General features: G+C 45.5%; 1 protein-coding gene across 3 annotated transcripts in view; it reads left to right on the forward strand.

Moving 5' to 3' along the window:
- Positions 1-21,356, forward strand: part of LOC119466489 (protein kinase C delta type) — a 711,485-nt gene that overhangs the window by 323,514 nt on the left and 366,615 nt on the right. For all 3 annotated transcript variants that reach the window (XM_049657504.1, XM_037727002.2, XM_049657505.1), the window contains one exon: positions 3,699-3,855. In XM_049657504.1, coding sequence (XP_049513461.1) covers positions 3,699-3,855 — 157 coding nt within the window. The remainder of the gene's footprint in view (positions 1-3,698; positions 3,856-21,356) is intronic.

Genomic DNA, 21,356 nt, shown 5'->3' on the forward strand with positions numbered 1-21,356 from the left:
TTCATCAAGCGCCTAAGATTATCTTATTGACGTATAGCCAAATTCTGATCTCGTGATGAAGATAGACTGATGCGCTTCCCTTTGTTTTAACTGGAATCCAATGTACATATCCAGGCAAAGCTCTTTTCAGGATCGGAAGCAACATCGATGCATAGACTCGCTTTTCATCCTAAGGACTCCAAACCACGTATGGCACTTGCACCTTTTGTGACAGCTTTCTTAAACCGTCAATGTCGTTGCAGCTCGCTACTGTATTCAAGTTAGTCATTTCTTTCATGTGCATTTCTACCAGCACGTCATCTTTTCCGTACCTCTTCTTGAGTATATCAATGGCTTTCCCATAGTTACTGTCAGAAAACTGTAGTCCCTCCACGGCAGCTGCCGCTTCTCCGGTTAGTGATGACAGAAGGTATGTAAATTTCTGATTTTCGTTCAAGTCGGTTCTTTCGTGTACAGCTGTTTCAAATTGCCGCCAAAATCTCTGCCATTTCATTTTGTCGCCGTCAAACTTCATTAGTTCTAGCTTCGGTAGCTTCACTATTGTTGCTTGCTGAGATTGTCTAGTCTCGCCATTGAAATTGGTTTGCTCCCTCGCTGTTTGCCGTACTTCTTACCGAGAAAGGTACGCGTTGATGTTGTGCAGAGCACTTATTATCTTTAGCTCGTACTCATTTCAGAAGACGGCGGGCTGCAAAGGCGCGCGCCGTCTTCTTCTTTCTCGTCTTGTCCACTCTCATGAGTTTCAATAGCGTCATTGATTTCTGCCCTCACTACACCACCTGTGCTGGCTCATTTTGACCCCGCTGCTAGAACAGAACTTCGCACTGACGCAAGCGGCCATGGCATTGGTGCTATCCTCGCCCAAACACAGAACGGAGCCAACCGTGTGATAGCGTATGCTAGTCGTGTTCTGTCACAGTCGGAGAAGAATTACACCATTACTGAGCGGGAGTGCTTAGCTCTCGTCTGGGCTGTCGCGAAATTCCGTCCGTACCTCTATGGACGGCCGTTCGTGGTCATAACAGATCATCATGCGCTCTGCTGGCTTTCAACACTCAAAGACCCCACCGGGAGGCTCGGCCGTTGGGCATTACGCTTACAGGAGTACACGTTCTCGGTAGTCTACAAATCTGGCAAGTTACACAATGATGCCGATTGCCTCTCCCGCCATCCCGTTGAACCATCCCACTCCACTGAAACGGACCCCGACACCTATGTCTTGGCGATAACAGACTTCACCCATGTGGCCAACGAACACGTCGAGATCCATCTTTGCTCTCTCTTATTGACCGTCTGCAATCCGGCACCCTCGACCCTTCCCTCAACATATTCTTGCTTCAGGATAACGTTCTTTACCGCCGCAACATGCACCCCGACGGCGCAGAACTCCTGCTCGTTGTCCCGCATCATCTGCGCAGGGATGTCCTTATCCAGTTTCATGACGCCCCCACTTCCGGGCACTTAGGCGTATCCAGAACTTATGATCGCATACGACGACGCTTTTTCTGGAAGGGCCTTTATCGGTCCGTTCGCCGCTACGTAACATCTTGTGACCTGTGTCAGCGTCGGAAGAAACCTGCGACTCTACCCGCTGGTCTCCTTCAGCCAATTGACGTTCCAGCCGAGCCATTTTATCGAGTGGGCCTGGACTTGCTGGGTCCCTTTCCAATTTCCACGAAAGGCAACAAATGGATTGCAGTCGCTACGGATTTACCACTCGATTTGCAATTACTCGAGCGTTGCCAACCAGCTGCGCCACAGACGTAGCCGACTTCCTATTGTACGACGTCATCCTCCAACATGGTGCTCCACGACACCTACTCACAGATCGCGGTCGCTGCTTCCTGTCTCGTGTGGTTGACGATCTACTTCGATCATGTGCTACTCATCACAACTTCACGACCTCATATCACCCTCAAACTAATGGACTCACCGAACGCTTAAACCGTACACTGACCGACATGCTTTCCATGTACGTTTCCGATGACCACCATGATTGGGACGTTGCGCTCCCGTTCGTCACATTTGCATACAACTCATCGCGTCATGAAACTGCCGGCTACTCACCCTTCTATCTTCTCTTTGGACGCCATCCCTTACTACCCTTTGACACCTTGCTCCCTTCTGATCCGGCCTCCACGTCCACGACTTCCTATGCGCAAGATGTCATCACGCGTGCGCTCGTCGCGCGCACAGTAGCCCGCGCTCGGCTCACGTCATCGCAGACACAAAGGCCATCTACGGTCGTCGACACCGGGATACTGATTTTCCAGCGGGCTCTCTCGTCCTTCTCTGGCTCCCATCTCGTCGCGTCGGCCTGTGTGAAAAGTTAATGTCGCGGTACGTCGGACCCTATCGCGTGCTGCGCCAGGTAACTCCTGTCACCTATGAGATATTTCCCATGGCATCCACCTCATCGACTGCCGCACCGCGAACTGACATCGTACATGTTTCCCGCCTCAAACTTTACAACTGTGATAATCCATTTTGATCACAACAAGCACCGGGACGGTGTTTCATCGGCCGGGGATAATGTCACGAGCAATGGCAAAGACAAAGACATTGTAGTGGGGCTGGGTCAGAGGCTCTCTTGTCGGACTGAAAACCTGCTGGAACCTGTGCGCTCTGTGCAGTCTTGACTAGGCAAGCGCTAGCCGTTCACGGTTAATTAAATACTCCCCGTAACAATATTTATAATAAGTAAGACGGAATGTATGTAATGGGCAGATATAAAATTGAAAGCAAACTAAAACCTAGTGGCACCAGTGCACAAGCCAGTGGCCCCTCTGGCGCCAAATTTTACACTGCGCTGTCACTGCTATGGGCCCAGCAACATTGCGAGATATACTCGCCTGCCATGAAGTGGCTGGACTCGGAGAAGAATGCTTCACATTAAAATCTTCACCACTCGTGCCATATCGCGGAATACGCTTGTTTTGCAGTGTTTTGGCCCTGACCAAAACGCTGCGACGCAGTTGCTGTAAATGCGTATGTTTTAAAGAGGCAGTACCCTGTCGGGGACGTTGTTAACAAAAAGTTGTTGAAATTCGAGCGGCCTTTTGAAATATCGCGCTTTGAAAAAAATTCTGTCCACTAAAATACGCTGGCGCATTGCTGCAAACTTATGCAGGTGGCCGAATGGGCAGTGGCCACAATTGCCTGAGCATGCGCCACTCGGAATCAGTCATGCCCATGCCGCAATGTGCGGCTGAAAGCCGGGGCACTGACAACGGCGTTGTCGCTAAGCTTCGGCACTTGGCGATTTCTGCGGTGTTTTGGGCATCACGAAAATTGTCCGAATGACAAGCTTGGAACGTAAGGTTCCAAATTCGTTTAACAGTACCAGTGAAGCCCGGAGTTCATCGCGAAAGTACATGCATAAAACATTCATTTTCCTTCGCACCTGTTCACGGCTGCTCAAATTGCCCAGCTTTGGATTACCCAGTTCAAACGCACGTCTCAAGTTTCTCAAACAAGGCGCTGGCTTCTCGCTGACCGTATTCTGTCATACTATAAATGGCGTTGTGTTAACTTTAAACCACTTTGCCTTGTTACTGTTGCAAGGAAGTTGGCTTGCTTTGCACCGTTTTGTCTCGTTATTCGGCCTGCTATTCGCTTGAAGCATGCCACAAAATATTTTGTACACTATTTTAGCCTGAAACTATCTGCCTCGCATCTCCTTCCCATTGGCTGCGCAGCCACTCCTCTTGAGGAGGAACCGAAGGCGGCCGGAGGCATCACCCGCCGCCGGGGCGCCATCAAGCACCAGAAAGTCTTCGAGGTCAAGGGTCACAAATTCATCGAGAAATTCTTCCGACAACCCACCTTCTGCGCCTTCTGCAAGGAGTTCCTCTGGTGAGTCAGCTCCAGAGTAGCGCCATTGTTTCTGAATGTTTGCTCCCGATGGAGTTGCGCAGACCCTGGCTGTGTTCGTGATGTCCCGGTTCTAACATAGGCACCTCACGTATGTGACGGCTGTGTCTAGTACTTGGCAATTGCGAACGTAAGGCGCACTTCACAATTGCATGACTGAGCGGCGCTCGTTGTAGAAGCTCAACGTCTGATGTTTCCGCAGCAATTTGATATCACTCGTGCCGGAGAAAGAATACACTACAACACATAAATGGGCTATTCGGGACAACAAGCGTCCATACTCAGATCATAGTGGAACATTGTATTGGCGCAAAGTCTTCAGCAAATAAAGGACGCCTCCCAAACTCTGGATCCTAATGTGCGGCGAGAATGTCAGAAGAATGCGACTGCGCAGGGCGTACTTTGTTGTGAGACGAAATGAAGCGTTTGAGGCTGCGAATACTTGGGACAATTATGAAAGAGACGCTACAAGGACTCGCTATTCATTTTACTGCGGAGTCAAAGTGATTCGTTGTTGAGGACTGGGAATCCCTTATTCAAAGCCGACTACCGAACTGCATGCGAACTGGAAAGGAAGAGTAAATCAATCATTTCGATTCAGGTATTTTTTGCTACCGCTTGATTGACTTGCGCTAAGTAAGGATTGCGCATTTATCTTGGACTTGGTTGGGAATGAGCAGAATTATTTGAACCATTGAAGTCTATTAACGTACTATTTCATTGGCGATTTTAAAGTAAAAGTTTGTACAATGGAAAGCACTCTGGAGTAATATAGGTTAGTCTGTGCTTTTAACTAAATTGAGAACTTTAACTAGATGTACTTGGCTCAAGATGAAAAACGTAACATTTTTAGGTGGCCCCATCGTCGGCCCTTGCGCTCCGTAACAAGCAAGAATTATATACACCGTATTCACGAGTTTTGTGCAACATGGCGACCTTGGACAAGAACCACAGTCGAAAGGCACTGATTCGTTAATTACGTTCGGTGATATCATATATGCCTTCTTAAATGCAGCGTAACCTTGAGCCCTAACACGAACTGTACCAGACACAGAAATTATATTAAACAAATAATAATTAAAAGCTGAACGCATACCAATGCAATAAAAACAATAGCGTGGAGTGAGGAATTGGTAGTTTTCGTCTGCGGTTCATTTCTCCCTTTTTGTGAAGCTGAGAAGAAAGACGTCATACATTTTATTCGTAAATACTGACGTGAGCCCTTACGTCGCCTTGGCAACCTGCATCGTATAGATGCTTGGCGGTCAGCAAAATGCACTGCCGGGAAGAGCAGTGCAAGATAGTTGGCTAAGCGTTGTTTCCTCACCAGTCGTCAAGCGCGCTGAATCATCGGCCTGTCTGTCGTAGGTAAATCTTTCTGTTTGACTCATGGTTATAATACATTGAGCCCGACATTTAATCTGAATTCTGCATAGGCATGGTTTCACTCAGTAACGCATTTCGCCTACTAATGTTCGCTCATACGGTTTTCCTCTGAACTTCGAGAAACTTTTTCCTAGTTTACGGGACGCATAAGAAAGCCATAAGAAATCACAGATTTCCTTACTCCCTGTTTCAAACCACTCACTTCTCTCCGAGAATACTACCGATTCTGAAAGTACTCACTATGGCTACGTTTACAAGAACCAGATAGGAGAGTATTGAATCAGAAGGTGGACTCGGGTAACCCGGCTCCGCCACCTTTACATGAATTCGTACCTGACGAGTAGATATTTTGGCGACAGCCTGCGTCGAGCCCAGAGATAAGACAATACGTCCAGTTAATCGCTGCTGGCTGCGAACTACCGACCCGACCGATTCTTCAAATGCGCTTCAAATAGACCGGGCTAGGTCAGCCTACGTCGTGCAGTCGGCCTGGCTCAACCCGACTCAGCTCAAGCAGCTCAGCCCGACTGGCAAGCATTTACATTGAGCGTGACAGGCAAATCTCAGCCCGACAAGCGGACTCAACCAGTTTTTGTCGGATTCATGTGAACGTCGCCCTATACGTCAGCTTAGCGTTTATAGGCGTACAGACACAAATAAAAAAGACAAGAATAAGCACTGTTTTCGCCTGTTCGTCACTTTGCGCTAAGTTGCCAAGTAAGAACGCAAGACCACTTATCCGACCAGTCAGTCCTTTAAAGTCTATTGAAGTGGAAAACACCGCGTCAAACGCATTTTTGTCATACTTCGGGCAGACGGACGGAGCTCGTGTTTCAATTTCACACCACGCGGTAACCAGTTTTGTAAACGCTCCTTGAATGATTGTCTCAGAATGCGTGGGCACCGTGGGAGGCCGTTTATCATCACCTCAGTACAATTCTTTGTTACTGTGTTGTTTTTCGTCTTTCTATCGGGTAGAAACACGCAGCTAACGTGCAGCATGAAATGGGCACTTCGATGATGGGCCACTCTGGAAGTAAAGCCCCCCTTTAAAACTTCACATGAATCGCGGAGTTTACCGCAACAAAGCTGGTCAATACTTATGAAGACGCCGTAGCGCCAGTTACACATTATTTCTGATGACCAGTGTTTTAAGTGGTCCTTCACCAGGTTAGTGTATTGCAAACAGATAAGCGCACATCGTAGATCACGTAGTGGTAATCGCGCCAGTAAATTATCAAGCAGTGGCACAGCGCGAGAACAGCGGAAATTTTGAACAGATGCAAACCCTTCCTTTCTCTCGAGCGAGCTTCGCTTGCAGCCAGAGTCGAGGTCACACATGCGCAAATGCGTCTGCGCATGACGCACTGCCTGCAACGTCACAAACTATGGCACTCGAATTCTGTAAATCGTCCATTGCAAAAAGCATTGCAACTACTTAGAAGCGCGGACACCTTTTTTTTATCTGTCTTGCTGCCAAATTTTGAGGTTGCTTGCTGCCAAATTTTGTGGCATAACTCGTGTAATTTTTCAAATGTAATGGAAACACCTGTGCGTCACAAAATTATTGACCAGTCTTTGATAGGAGAAAATAATACGCGTGTTTTGTGTTTTAAAAACGCTTCAAAGTTTAATTTGTTTTCGAGTGCGCAACAGCGGTTCATGAAGTTCAATACGAGGAGACATGGACATAAACAGCTGTTCAGCTGGCCATTCGGCGCTGTATGCTGTCTCGTGTGTCTTTTATGCCCGTGTCGTTCTTCCTGCGATACAACAAATTACATGAGGACCTATCAACAAGCCCATATAGCTGTTGTCATCGCATATGCAGTATTCGAAATTTGGCTGCAGCGACGTCGTCATGTCAACGCCGAGACCCTCGCGCTACCAGTGCTTAACGTCAGCTTCTGAAGAAAGGATGTGTGTATATTGCTCGTAAGTGCGCATAAGCGGTTCCTGCTCCTAGCAATATTCTTGCACCAAACTTAGCAGCAAGCACCAACCCAAAATCTCACGTCTGCCCCTCAAGGAAGCCGCAAATGATCTGTGTGTAATTACTGAACGTGGAATGGAATTTGCGTTGTGAACTTTAATCTTAGCGCCATCCTGGTTCGTCCGTCGTGACGCGTGGGCTGTAATTATTCATACAAGCGCTCTCTGAATATTTCGAAACGCGTAAAAGGCAACACCACATTTTTTCAGGAGCAGCAGTCGCTTGTGTACGTAGTTTCATATCATTCTGACAGACATGGGCGTCGTCTACTTTCTCGTCCTGTTTTTCGCGCTGTTAGTGTGCTGTGAATCTGTATCAAGAAGCTTAAGTTAATATGCTGAAGTACGTAGCGCAGCCACGTAGCCCCACGGCTAGCATTAAATATGTTAGGAGTACGTTTGTTTGTTAATAACAAAATCGAACGCTAAAATTCTGTATTCATAGTGGCAAGTGTAAAGTAAGAAAGCTATCGAAACGATCCGCTAATAGCATGCGTGTGCTTCTACTGCGCGGCACATTATCTTAAAAGTGAGGCTGAAAACCCTTGACAACCAAAAACATATGCAACTCGAGCAGGTGGTATGGTTCCTTTCCTGGAAATGAAAGCCAGCTCCCAGTCTGTTAAGCTAGTCATGCATGTACTCAACCTATATTAGACCAATGTTAGAGCATGCTAACTGGAACCTTTTCAAACTATATTATTTCACCAAATAAGAAAGTACAAGGAAAGCGTCATTGTACAATCTAATTGGTATTCGCGAACTGATTGTATTAGCAAAACTTTATGCCTCCCTGAATTTGCCGCGTTAACCCAACCCAGAAAATAGTGGAAGCTGATCCCCTTTCTTGCGTTGAAAAGCTGCTCGAATGTCGGAGCAGCTGCTGCTTGAACGACTGTGACACTCCTGAGTTCCTTTGTGTGTGTGCGTGTGTTTGTGTTTTTTTTCTGATCACCCTCTTTCTATGTGTGTGCATTTTTCTTATCTTTCTGTCTCCCCTACCCCTTTCCCAGTGCAGGATAGCAAACTGGATACCTATCTCCGGTTAACCTCCTGCCTTTCCCATCTCATTTATCTCTCTCTCTCTCTCTCTGCTCGAATGTCATACGGACTACATATGTTAAAGGGAAAATGGCGTGGTCCCGTGTTTTGAGTCCGGACCAGGACGATTTTTCTTCAACTGCGAGGCTTTTCTTTCGAGGAACCCGTATGGATTTCCTTTGTAGCAGCACTGACAATATCTCTAAACTTTTGTATGAGCTTAGAGATATTTTACAAGAATAGAGCTTAGAGATACTTAGAGATACCTTGAACAAGAATGGAATAAAAATATTTACCTTTGCAAGCCTCACAGTCCAAACATTCTAAAATTTTTGAGGAGACCACATTTAATTTTTAAGATATAGACAATAAAAGTGTCCCTAAGTACAAATACACACTGAACACACTTGAGTGGTTGAGTGGCCAGCTGCGAATGCAAAAGCGTCCATAGCTGCTACTTTGAAGTAACTGCTAGGTTTCACGTGTCTTTCTCCTATAGTCCATGTAGCTGGCAAGGGGAATGGTTATGCGTGGCTGTTGCAGTAATGGCCTGTTATTTTTCTTTCTCTTGTTGCAATAGGTAGTGGCCAACTGATTCCGTCTGCTTCTGTATTTAGCATTTGTATGCATTTTATGTGCATGTGTTTGTATCATGTTCTGATTGTTGTACTTGCAGTGATGCAAGCATCTTTTTTAATATATTGCACCACAGTCATTTATTCATCTTTTGTTGAAATGTACAAAATGCGGCCACCCAGTAAAGGCCAAGATAGCAAGCATTGCCATAAATATGATGCAGATCCAATGACCTTGCTTGAATCGACATGAGGTAAAGCTTTCACGCAAATGTTAGTTAAACTATAGAAAACTAACTGCAATGTGTACAGTTGTCCTTATTTCATCCCATGCAACACATATGCAATGTTGGCTCATGCACCGCACAGGTCACAAAATAATGTAATGTATACATAGCTCGGTGAACTCACTCGAACGTCGGCTCACTGAGACTTCGAACTAACCACGAGTCTGAGTTCGTGTGAGCCTGGCTGAGGAGAATTTTGGTGAACACGAATAAGAGCAAGCTCGGTTGAGTAAATTTTTGGTGAATATTGTCACGTGGTAGTCAGTGCTAGCTCAGCTGAGTATAATTTTGGTGAATATGAGTCAGAGCAAGCTCGGCTAATAAAATTTTTAGTGAATATGGCTCAGTGCAAGCTCGCCCGAGTAGCATTTCGGTGCAGTTGAGTGAGAGCAAGCTCGGCAAAGTAGAACTTTGGTGAATTTCAATCAGAGCAAGCCCGGCTAAGTCGGTCTTAGGTGAATATGAGTCAGAGCAAGCTCGCCTGAGTAGAACCTTTGTGAATATGAATCTTTGTTTTCATGTATGATACATGAAAATAAAGATTCAATTCAATTCAATATGAGTCAGAGCATGCTCGGCTAAGTAGAATTTTGACGAACATGGGTCAGAGCATGCTCAGCAGAGTATAATTTTGGTGAATATGAGTCAGAGCAAGCTCGGCTGAGTAATGATAGGATATGGTTATACGAGTTTATGCAGTAGTACATGTAATTGCAGACTCATTAGCAACATTGCCTCCATCTTGATGCGCAAGGCCTACGCCTCGTGATGAGTCCGCACACTTTATTAGCTGTGGACATGCAATTGAGAACCACCCACACTTGAAAAGATGCTATCATTCGCAGGAAGGAATGCAACTTGCTGACTTTACTGCACAATTTTGATCTGCTTTTGTTTAATGTGTTAACTACTGTAGTACTGCTTATAAAAACAAAGTGTTTGCCTGCTTTTCGCATTATTGCATGTGTCTTACAGGAAGTAGAGACAGGGAAGCAAGGAAAGGCAAGGATGTTTATGGCGAAGTAGTTTCTTAGAATACTGCGATATGTTACGACCAGCATAAACAAAATAAATTTGATGCACTGAAGTCAGCGATATATGCAATTACCTTTTAATGTGAGGGTTAATACAGGTGCATTAAGGATACAAATTCTGCAACAGATTAAAGGTTTATTGCTTTTTGTGCAGAAGAAAAATAACAAAAAACTGTTTAAGTAATGCTGCGAAAACAAATTGCCAATGCTGTTTATTATCAGTCAATGCGTTAAATATGCTATTGTAGAACGTTCATTACGATATATAGTTTGCACGTTTGCTTTGCGAGGTTGATAAGCAGTCGCATCTCGCAGCGGAAGCAACAGAACCTTGAAATGAGATAATTCATTGGGAAAAATGTGCATGAATGCCCAAACCAACCGACTGCAACTAAATTGCCGCGCGTATAGCGTGACAATTTGACCGTAGCATTTGTCCGTAGTTGCGTATTCTTTAAATTGTTCCGTCCGTAAAAGCATACCGCGCTTCAACTGTGGTGTTTTCGTATATCGCGAGTAGCTTGTACAACCAGAAAATTGGGACGACATCCGAAGGCCATGTCTTCTCGTGAGGGACACCTCGTAGTATTTACTAACTTGCAGCACATGTGAATAATGGAAAAGCACGCAAAAGTACGTACTATCAGCACCCGAAGCCAGTGCAAAAATAGCGTCGTGTGATTAGCATAGTAGCCTGTCAACAAGCGCATGGAAATCACAGAACCGAATCGGGCCTACGAGTTTTTATCTGCACTGTTCGTGTGTAGATGCTGATGTTACCTACCGATTGTGCAATCCACTCTTCGAGGCTTGCTGAGCCAACATGTACAGACAAAAAATTATCTATAAAACGTTGTGGTGAGTGACCGACGCCATTTTCCCAAACAGAGCGCGAAATAGCTCTTGGTGCAATTTTGACGCAAAATCGCAGCGGTCGCTGCGATGTTGCGACGCTGCGACCAACTGGTTGGTCGCAGCCGAAAATCGCAGAGTCAGCAGTGCGACGGCGATTTTCGTCGCATGCGACGGAAATCGCAGTTCCGGTGCGATGAAAATCGCATCATGTGCAACGGCCTTAATTCCAGTGAGAGTTAGACATTAGCCTTCTGTGCATTGGTAATGTCTGCCCAATAGCTCTAGAACGCGTTGAAACAACTACTTCTTGAAGCAGCGCTCCCTTCTTAGACATTACGCAACTCTCTTTGCTAGAGCACAGTAAATGTTCGCAGAGTGTTGCTCTCGCTACCCTGCTTCTACGTGCAACTCACTCTACGAGCACCGACGAGGTGCGAGTAAAGAAACTTTTCGTCACTGTAACCACTGCGCTAGACCAACATCTGGGAAAGTGGTCATTGAGTAACCATTCCTGAGTAACCATGCATTTCACGTGTTGAAGCACTACTGGGCCAGCCTACTAAAACTAAAGGAGGTAGAAACTAAGACGGAGAAACACACAAAAAAGTGCTTAAAAGAAGTTAAGCCATCACTGGTTCCAGGTCCCAATGTGCAAGAATTAAGTATCCACTTGAATAGTTGTGAGTAGAAAGCAGCTCCCGCTGGGGGCGCTCGTAAGAAAATGCCGACCGTGCAATATTATACTGCTGCTGGGCCATAGTGCCAGGGCACGGACGTGCGTCGCCTAAACTAGATCCATTTTAGTTTTCGTCCTGCTACTCAGACTTGATGGCCTAGTCCTAGCCATAGAGAAACGCGTCTCTCCGCTCCCCCCCCCCCCCCCAGCCAATTTTTTTGCAGTCTTTTCGAGTTCTTTCTCAATCACACAGTGGAACAGCTGCTCGCTGTGTTTCCAATCTTATGGAATAAAAAAAGAATGATTAGAGAGACTCTGTGACAATGTTCTGAGCAGCGTTGCATGCAGGATAGAGGAAGTTAAACACATCATGTTATTACTGCCGCCTTCAGCTGTGGTCGGCTTTATTTACTCTTTCATTGACTGTGCACCATATTGAAACACATTGCTTTAGCCAGGACCAGATCTGGCGCTCCCTGAAAGTTAAACTCAACCTCTTTCAATGCTACGTAATTGACGTACTTGATGTGCACACTAACGAGAAAAACTTTAAAAATTATTCGCGTGTTGCTTCTTGTTCTGTGCGTTACTTTGTCACGGCTACTATGCCATGCTATAAGCTATAAGCTATAAGCTATAGCTGTCAAGCTATAAATGGCAGTTAACCTGGTGTCCTCGAAAACAAACATATATGATCAGTACGCTTGCCAGTACCATGCCTGTTCCAGTACTATACACGTGCTGCCTAAAATTGGGCGTTCACCAGGAAAGCATCAAGCAAGCCGTGTTGAAAAAGAAAGAAATAAGCTGAAGATCAACAGAGAGATGGCACGATGGATTACAAAGCAGTAGGGGGGGGGGGGGGTGATATCTTTGTTATTTTTTTGAGGATAAGAAGTTTATGTATGCCAGGTCATGTAGCGGAGAACAGGTCTTATATTGCTTAGTTTGTCCCCCTCAAATAAAAAGAACGTAAAAAGAAAGTGGGGGTAAGCCCGCACCACCCGCAGGTATAACGGGCATAGAACCAACGAAAGATAAATGAAATGGCGTTGTGTTTGCGGGCAACCCAAGAGAAATTTGTAGAAAAGCCAATTAGAAAAAAAAATTAAATCGGAAGCCAAGCCCTCAAAGTAAACAGGAGTGATAGTGCTCAATAGGAAAAGAGGCATGACGACAAAAGCAAAAAGTCTGCGCGAAGTGAGATAAACATAGGCTCCATTAACAGGTTAGTTGGTTTCGGTAGTGATCCGGAGAAACAGAAAGGGTTCCAAGGATAGGTGAACGCTGTCGAGAACGGCTCGTGATTTGGTAGTCTGACATATTGGAAAATTTTAAGGCATACTAAGAAGATGGTTGACGCAATTCAGGGATAATTTAAAATCGCTAGGAGAGATTCTTTTCCTGCGATAAACGGGAACAGGGAAGATGATGCTTATGACCAAGTCACGTCTAATCTAACATCGAATGTTGAGGCTATGTAGCACTGCTGGTCGTTCGTTTGTGTTCGTTCGTAAGCAAATGCGCAATACTGAGATGAGATGTTAGTAAAGAGAATTGATATAAAGTATAGATAGGCAAAATGCTAGACTGTAATGTAGAAAATCTTGAATAGCTCGAGAAGGTTAGGTGAGTATTTGACGCCGCCCCGTTTCAAAGAGCATGCTAATAGAAACCGCCATCACAGTAGCTATGCAGTTGCGCTGCTGAGGTCGAGATTGCGGGTTTAACCCGGCCCTGGCCCTGGCATTTCAATGGGGTTAAACTGCGAAAACTCTAGTGCACCTAAATTTTGGTGCATTTTAAAGAAATCAAGATAGTCAAGATGAATCCCGAGTCCCTGACTACGATGTTCCTCATAACCAGATCGTGGTTTTGGCACGTAAAAGCCCAGTAATTAATTAATTCAATTCAAACCACTTTCATCATTATTATCATTGTACTAAAGTGATCTTTTCTTTCAGCGTTCATTAATGAAACAATCGTGTAAAGAGAGAGAAAAAGAACATTTAATATAGTTAGATTTGATTTGGCTTATGTCCTTGGTTGAATGAGTCATTAGTTTATGACAGCCGTTGACTGCGTGATGTCTTGATCCCGCCGGATAATACAGCGTTGAGCTTCGAGGCTCGCGTTCGAAGAGCAGCTTATTTTCAGACGAGCATATGAATGCTAACAATATGTCCAGTTTAATGGACGATGACAGTGCGCAATATTCGGCACAAATATTAGTGTGGTTAACCATGGAACTAACATGGTTTCTAACAAGTTAGTGCTAAGGACGACGTGGGCATGGGTTCTTTTCTATACTTCCCGGTGCATGACCAAACTTGCAGAGCTGTGGTTAAAAACGAGCTGCATGAATGATTTAGTAGACCTCAACTCGTTCGAGATAAACCAAGTGTGCAACCAAGTGCAAGCATACAATTTCGTTCACATGTATTGGATTTCGGCGTACAACTTCACAAACTTGTGGGACATGTACGGAATTGCTAGTTGAGAAAGAAATATATATATATATATATACCACTCATTTCTATTTTGGCCATTTCACCTGCATGTCTCATTTCATACCGTTATCGCCACGAAAAGCACGAAGCGGTAGTCTGGTCAAACGCCAGCGCTGAATTCTGTTGCTCCGCACGTACTATCGCTAAGAGCATCTGTAAAACATCGTAACTTGGTATGTTTGTATAACTGAAGCCAAAATACCACAGTCACTTCTTCTCCTTCTCCGCTTTATTAAAAGAATTAAAAAATGTCGCAGTGCCTCTGCTCTTAGTTAAAAAGGGGTTCATATGAAAAGCACGTGTTTCCTAGAGCACCCAAAGTAATCTTGAGTGCAACTCTAATTGCAAAAGTGCACAGACCATGACACATTGCATCGTGATGCAACAAAGGACATCGTGATTAAAGCTGTCTATTGCACGGAACTATACGAGAGTGCGAGGGCCTCCCAGCACCACCACAGAACCAGCTCCAGACAGACCTACTCTGCACGTTTCCCACAGACGCCCACAACTGTAGACGGTCACTGGCGGCCGTTTCGAGACGTCTTTTCTCTCCGGCCTCAATATCCCCTCCTCGCCGGCCACTTCAATCGCGTCACGTCGACGCCGATCCAGGTCTCAGACTGCTGACTTGCTCGCCGGCATCGCTTCGGAATTTCAATGAACTCCGGCCCAGCTTAAAGGCGCTCCGGCGACAGCGACTGAATGACAATGCATTCTCTCGAGCCGTAAACTGGTTCTCCGGCGTCGGCTGCTACCGTTTCGCGCTCACGTGATATCGGTGGTCCAAGCACTGCAAACTCAGCCGGACCGAATGGGGGAAACAATTATATTCGGGGATGCCGGCTGGAAGTTGCGCTCGGCCTGATTGCTCGCCTGTTCGGCAGAAAAATTGAATGCCTTAGCCGAAACCCTTCCAGATTCAGCGGGTGGGCTTTGTCGCACAACGCATTCTTAGTGATATGTGAACAGTTTAGCTTTGATCACGATGCCACGGAAGACTTCGTATGTGCGACTAATTTTCAGTCGACGAAAGGGGTTTCTAGACTTTTCCCATGTCGGCTCGACCCTTATCATGTTTGCGGCACCGGTTGCTAAAATGGAGGTGCAGGTGGGGACAAAAGTGATTACAAGAGGCTATGAACGACGCTTCGATATACATGTAAAGGAACAGATCGAGGGGTGAGAACTGGCCATGAGCACCGTACTTCGCGCATGTGGCTTGGAATTCCTTGCAACACCCCGAGGCTGCTAGAGTAGAGGATGCTATAGTTGCATCCCCCCGAGGTTGATGCAGTTAATCCACACCTCCCGTGTTCCAATTACCTTCGTCCGCACATACTTCCTTTTTTCATGGGCACAGGCACTCAAAATATCCATAGCTCCGTATCCTTGCCCAAAAATAACAAACATTTATTCCTGTCGTAGAAGCTGTCGCGCTTTTCCACCGACGACTCCGTCATGAAAGGAGGTTCGGGGACGTAAGCAAGCCTCCAGCAATTAGACGACGGATTACACGCAAAACAACGAAGCTGAGCTACACGATAGCTTCGTGTGTCTTTACCCTTCCAGCTGCATACGAACAGCAATGATGGCGGTGTGTTAATGTGCTAGCAAACTGTCTGTATAGCATTTCGTTCTCTTTTTTTTTCTTTTTTAGAACAGAGTGTATATGTATACACAAGCGTCCAAAGTTTTGCTAGTGATGTTTAAGTGACGAAGGCTCAAGTTCAGTTTCGTTGAAATGCACGAGTACAAAAGCTTGCGTTTGTGACAACTGCTATGTGGAGAGCCCCCTCTTTGTATAAGTACTGATGCAGCGTGAATGCTGCGCCAGCTGTGTGGTCATGTGCGCTGTGGCGAGAATCCTGGCCCAGCGTATTGTCCTCGCCCCCCCCCCCGCCCCCCGCACACACACACCCACACACACTCCGCTTGTTTCGAAGACCATCTATAGTCAGCTAAATCACGCAAAGGCGGCTCTATGAAACGAACCATCTTACTCTTCATGCGACCTGTGCAGCATAGTTTTTGAAAAATGTGTGCTAGAACAGCGCTTCTAACACTTGTGCGGAATACATACCAAAAGTATTGTCCCTGTGTGTGGTCATTAGAACATGGAGTAGCTTTCATTGTTGGGATTTTTTCCAAATCGGCAAGAAAAGAATCGTTGTTATTGTACGTCGCGGGATCACGTCCAAGTCTGTCAATTTTTTTACTGAACTGCAAACGAAATGTGCTTTAGGCGCATTTGGCATACGATGATTTGCGACTGGCGGGAAAAGTATGAATTCGTATTTTTGATATATTGGTGCAAGCGCTGCACCCCTTCTCTACACATTTCTTCTCGCAAATCGTTTCAAGAAACAATTCGCCACAGAGTAAGTACACTAACTCTATGGGAAAAGCTGAGGAAAAGAAGTGCCATGCCATCCGCAAGGACGCCGCCATTTTGTTACCTCGTATTTTCGTAACGCTAAGGATAATCAAAATATCATGCAAGACCAAGCATTCACGTATACCACGTGCATATGGATAATGTGTAAAGTTCCCTCCGTATATTGTGATTGAGATCCAATGGCCCTTTATAAAACTTCTCTGTAATATTTACGGTGCGGAAATGGGTGTGCTCGAAGGCTCTTGAAATAAATGGCACCGTCATACTGAAGGATACTCATGATAACGTTGATTGCGAGTGTCGTTGCAGTCGCGTCTCGGCGTCTGCGCCTGCACAGAGTAGCAACATAGCGGTGCCTTTGCGGTTACCGATTTGAATGCATTGGCTCTATGGGGATCATTGCCTCCAGAGGTACTTATAATACCTTTATGAATTTTGCTCCGCTTCTTGTCCTCAATGCAGGTGGCAAACTTCGCAGGCAATCAACTAACGTAAGCATGCTCAGATACGGGGGCATGTGAAATTGCACACGGCACTTCTTACACTTCAGTGACAACGTATCCAGTTCCGCATAAGACTTGCATGTACTCCACACCTATGTCCTAATATTCAGTGCGAGTAGATCCTATTGCGATGCCTAACATACAAAAAAAAACCATCGCACAAGAGTTTCACAAAGTTATTTGTTTACTGAAGCTTTTCAGACCATCACTTAAAGAGAAAGCGCCGCACACATATAAGGGTCGCAGTAGCAGAACATAAGCTGCCTGAATACGTACATTTTTTGATGCCAGAGCTTCGCTAAAGTACAAACCATAAAGTTTCGGCGTCAAGCGATGCGACAGCGTAAAAACAAAACTCAGCAAAATCATCTAATCGCACCCGTCTCTCTAAGCGCCATGCAAATTCGTAAGAATGCTAAGCTGCAAAAGGAAGCCTTCGCCGGGTATCCCCATACTGCGTTAAGGATTTTATTAAGCTAAGAATGCACTTCGCCCGGCACCGCAAAGTGCTCGGATCCCCTCCCCCTCCCAGGGTTATTGCTTTCCGAGAAGAGTCCCTCGCCGGAGTTGTGCCGCTCCCTAACTCAGCCGTGTCTCAGGTTGCCGACCTCCTTTCCTTTTCTACATGAGTAGCGTCTTCTCTTCCATTTTCTTATTTAGGCTCGCTCCCATGGTGCAATTCTCTGTCCTGCTGCGCTTTCGCTCCTTTCATGCGGACAATTTTGTCACCACGAAGCCGTATATATTTTTTGTCGCTTGCCTCTTTCCAGTGGTCACAATATATAAAGCGCGTTGTGGACCTCGAGGGTGTGCTTTTATCTCAGGGACGGAAAGCAGTATATTATTCACGAATTCTGGCCAAGCTGGCGCCCACTTATGTGTATGTTAGTGCCCCTCACGGGACTAGAGACAGGCTGGTCTTTCTTTTTTCTTTTTTCTTACGTAAAAACAAAGCGTTTTGGTTTCATTATTGTTTCTTCATTATTCAAAGTAAATTAATTATACTGAGCAAACATGCTGTTTCAATGAATGAATGAATGAATGATGAATGAACTCTATTTTCTGCTCAGAAGGGTGGGGTGGGGGGGGGGGGGGCGTAAGAAACGAAGCCCGACATTCCATGGCAGCCGAAGTAACGCCTGCTCAGTACAAGCCAGCTAGCTAGGAGATCGATTTCTTTTCTTTCTGTTTAGTGTTTCTAGCTTTACGTGTTGCAATCACCATGTCTCGCTCTGCACGCCAATCTATGCGTTCACGGCATTCCTTCCGTTGTGCGCCCACGTTCACTATGTTTCACGGCTCACAAGTGCTGGACATTTCTCGAAACGACCTCGACACCCCACATTTATTATGTACTGATATAGCCCCGGCGGTCTGTGGTCAGTGATGATTCCCCTTTTTTTTATTCTTACCTTTTTTATTATTTTGTTACTTGGCGTGCCACTTGCAAAGTCTCAACCAAAAGGTTAGAAGAAAGATGAGTTCCAGTCTTCTCGACGCCTTCTTGAGTGCTGATGATAGCTTTAGGGTTCGCAAAGCTGGATTTATTGCTTTAGACGTTACGAGAGGCTTCGTGGGCATATCTACTTAGAAGCCTACAATATACGCAATAGGTTCGTCCGAACCAGACCCTCATTTTTTTTTCTTAAACTATTTTATACAGACAGCTGGTTCAGTAAGGCTCCGAAGCAAACGAATTACCGGGGCTTTATTCCTGGCTTCGCAAGAAGCACAAATCCTAATGCGGGGGCCATCAGGCAACGGGACACCTCGCGAACTAAGTGCACGGTGGTGATGGCCCGCTCCATCGAGGGGGCACCGTCCCTGGAAAGCAGTCCTGCGCAAGCTGCGATAAGGGCTCGCAGTGGTTCATGGCGAACTCGGCCCGTGAGTGTTCATCCGACGCCAGGAATTATCGATCCCGACTTGTCTTTTTTTACCCGCTGGGCTGCCTTCATATCCGAGCGTCCACTACTAGCAGCACAGCAGTCCACCGAACTCTTCGGACAGCCCCGACTGACGTTGGAAGAAAAACGAATTGTCTTCGCAATCCTGGCACTTTCTTCTCTATATATCCACTTTTCGTTCTCTCCCTCTGTTTATATATTGATGCTGTACCCACAGCGCCAAAGAGGCATTACGGGGTGGAAGGGGGGAGGGGGAGCGAGGGGTTACAATTTGTCAAACAATGACAATAGCCTCAGAACGTCTTTCGCAATACATATAAACAAAGTTCAACATCTGGCACTCTTGTCTCTGCAATGAAATCTTGGTGTGCAATTTCGGGTGGCCCGACCTAACAAAGTTGTTTCCCAGCCCGGGATCTGTGTTTTGAGAACCAAGTACATTATCCTCATCTTTTATTTTTTTTCTCGAGGATGGTAGTGCTGAGCTTTAAAGCAGGGCGGGTAGTGCCACTAGAGGGACCTCACTGTTAACATTTAAATTCAATATTGCGGATGTAAGAAAAATAAATGAAGAAACAAGAACTTGAGAAGAGTCGGTGACTGGACGTCCGCTACCAAAGCAGTGACAGTGTCGGTAAGGTTGAGTATGAAGAATAAGGAGTGAGGTAGGATGACAAAGTCGAAAACTTAATTTCCTCTGTACCAGAAATTGACTGTTTCGCATCAAAAGTTGCTCAGTGCACAATAGTGGCACAGTGCTTCCCTTCGGGTGCAATTCGGAAACATGTCTTAAGGCTAAACTATAATTCAATGTTTCATGATCAGAATGAACGCTATGGAATTTTCGTTTTGTTTCGTCTAACAATAAACAGTAGAAGGCGCAGTCGGCGCACGTCCCTTTGTCTTAAGCTCCTTCCACGTGGCGGACTCCCGCATAGAGAGCGTTTACGTGCAACAACCTATGCAGCTCCTACTGGGCGCCAATCCCCATGACCACCGTTAATACGGTGGTTCTCTCAAAAGGGTGTCTCACGGGCTTTCGTTTGAATTTTCGCTTGTTTTCGTGCCGTGAAGCAGTTCGGCTCTTTGCACACACGATCGTCAGCGCGCGAACTATGACAGTGTACTCTGTTTTCAATCCCGAGTGGCCCTTGACGAAAGGAAAAGGCCTCCCCTTGGGCGGATGCAGACGATGCGCGATCATGAAAGGCTAGAACACTAGGACGTAGACAAGCTTTTTGAGGCGATATTGATATAACTAGGGTCATTAAACTGTGCCAGTTTCCTGGAGGCCAGCGTCGACGTCAACGATACAATTGCTACTGGCGTGGAAGTATTACATACTTTTACGTCGCACGCCGGAAAGCTACGGCACTTCACCACTAAATAAAACGCCTATTGAAACTACAAACGTGCAGCAGAAATAAACGACTGTATTATATCCATTCTTGCAAATTCGTCTCCTCACTCGTATTAGGACGGCAACGTCTTGCGCTTCAGTCACTTTTGCTGATCAAACACTTCGGTTAGTTTGGCTATACTTTGTGAGTTCACGCCACACGCGAACTGCAGCTGCTCTTTCTTGTAGATGCGTCTCCTCGCGAATATTTACTCGAAAAAACGTACACGATTGTTTATATTTTCAAGACTATGTCAAGCGTTGTCTTAGGCGACTCGAACGTTTGCGATAGAAAGAGAACGATGTACTACAGAGTTTAGATTTCCGACGTGCATTGGCTCTGCAGTGAAAGAAGTAGCCCAAGTGGCTGCTAGCACCGTCAGATAAACGTTTCGAATGCAGAGTGTGTATTTTCAGAAAGAGGAACATCAGCGCTCAAGTAAAATTATATAATTGAAGTTTATAACATCACGTCGAAGAAGTGGTTTGAATGCAGGGCGGAGATTATATTTTATGAAAATATAATATTTTATGAAAATAAAGTAAAGAAGAAAACTAGGCAGCATCCCTAAAATGCCATTTTCAACCAGAGGTGTTTCAATGCTTTTCTAAATGATAGCCGCGTTGTTGTGTGGTCTAACAGAAATTCGTATTGGATTTCAGACATGAATTCCAGTGTAAAACAGTCTGCTTGCCTATTTGAATAAACTACCAATCACAACAATGACAAGGACTCAATGTTGACTTGTGCAGTGCTTAAAAAGAGTTACATAGATATATCTACATAGACCTAAAGTACACAGCAAAGTAACAGCAGCAAGCAAAATAGCGATGTATGTGCATTAACACTTGTTTACATACAATGCACCGCATACCTGAGTTTTTATATCGAAGTTGCCAACAAATTAGAAATAACAATT

This window comes from Dermacentor silvarum, chromosome 10, assembly GCF_013339745.2.
Source record: "Dermacentor silvarum isolate Dsil-2018 chromosome 10, BIME_Dsil_1.4, whole genome shotgun sequence".
In the NCBI taxonomy this organism is placed as follows: domain Eukaryota; kingdom Metazoa; phylum Arthropoda; class Arachnida; order Ixodida; family Ixodidae; genus Dermacentor; species Dermacentor silvarum.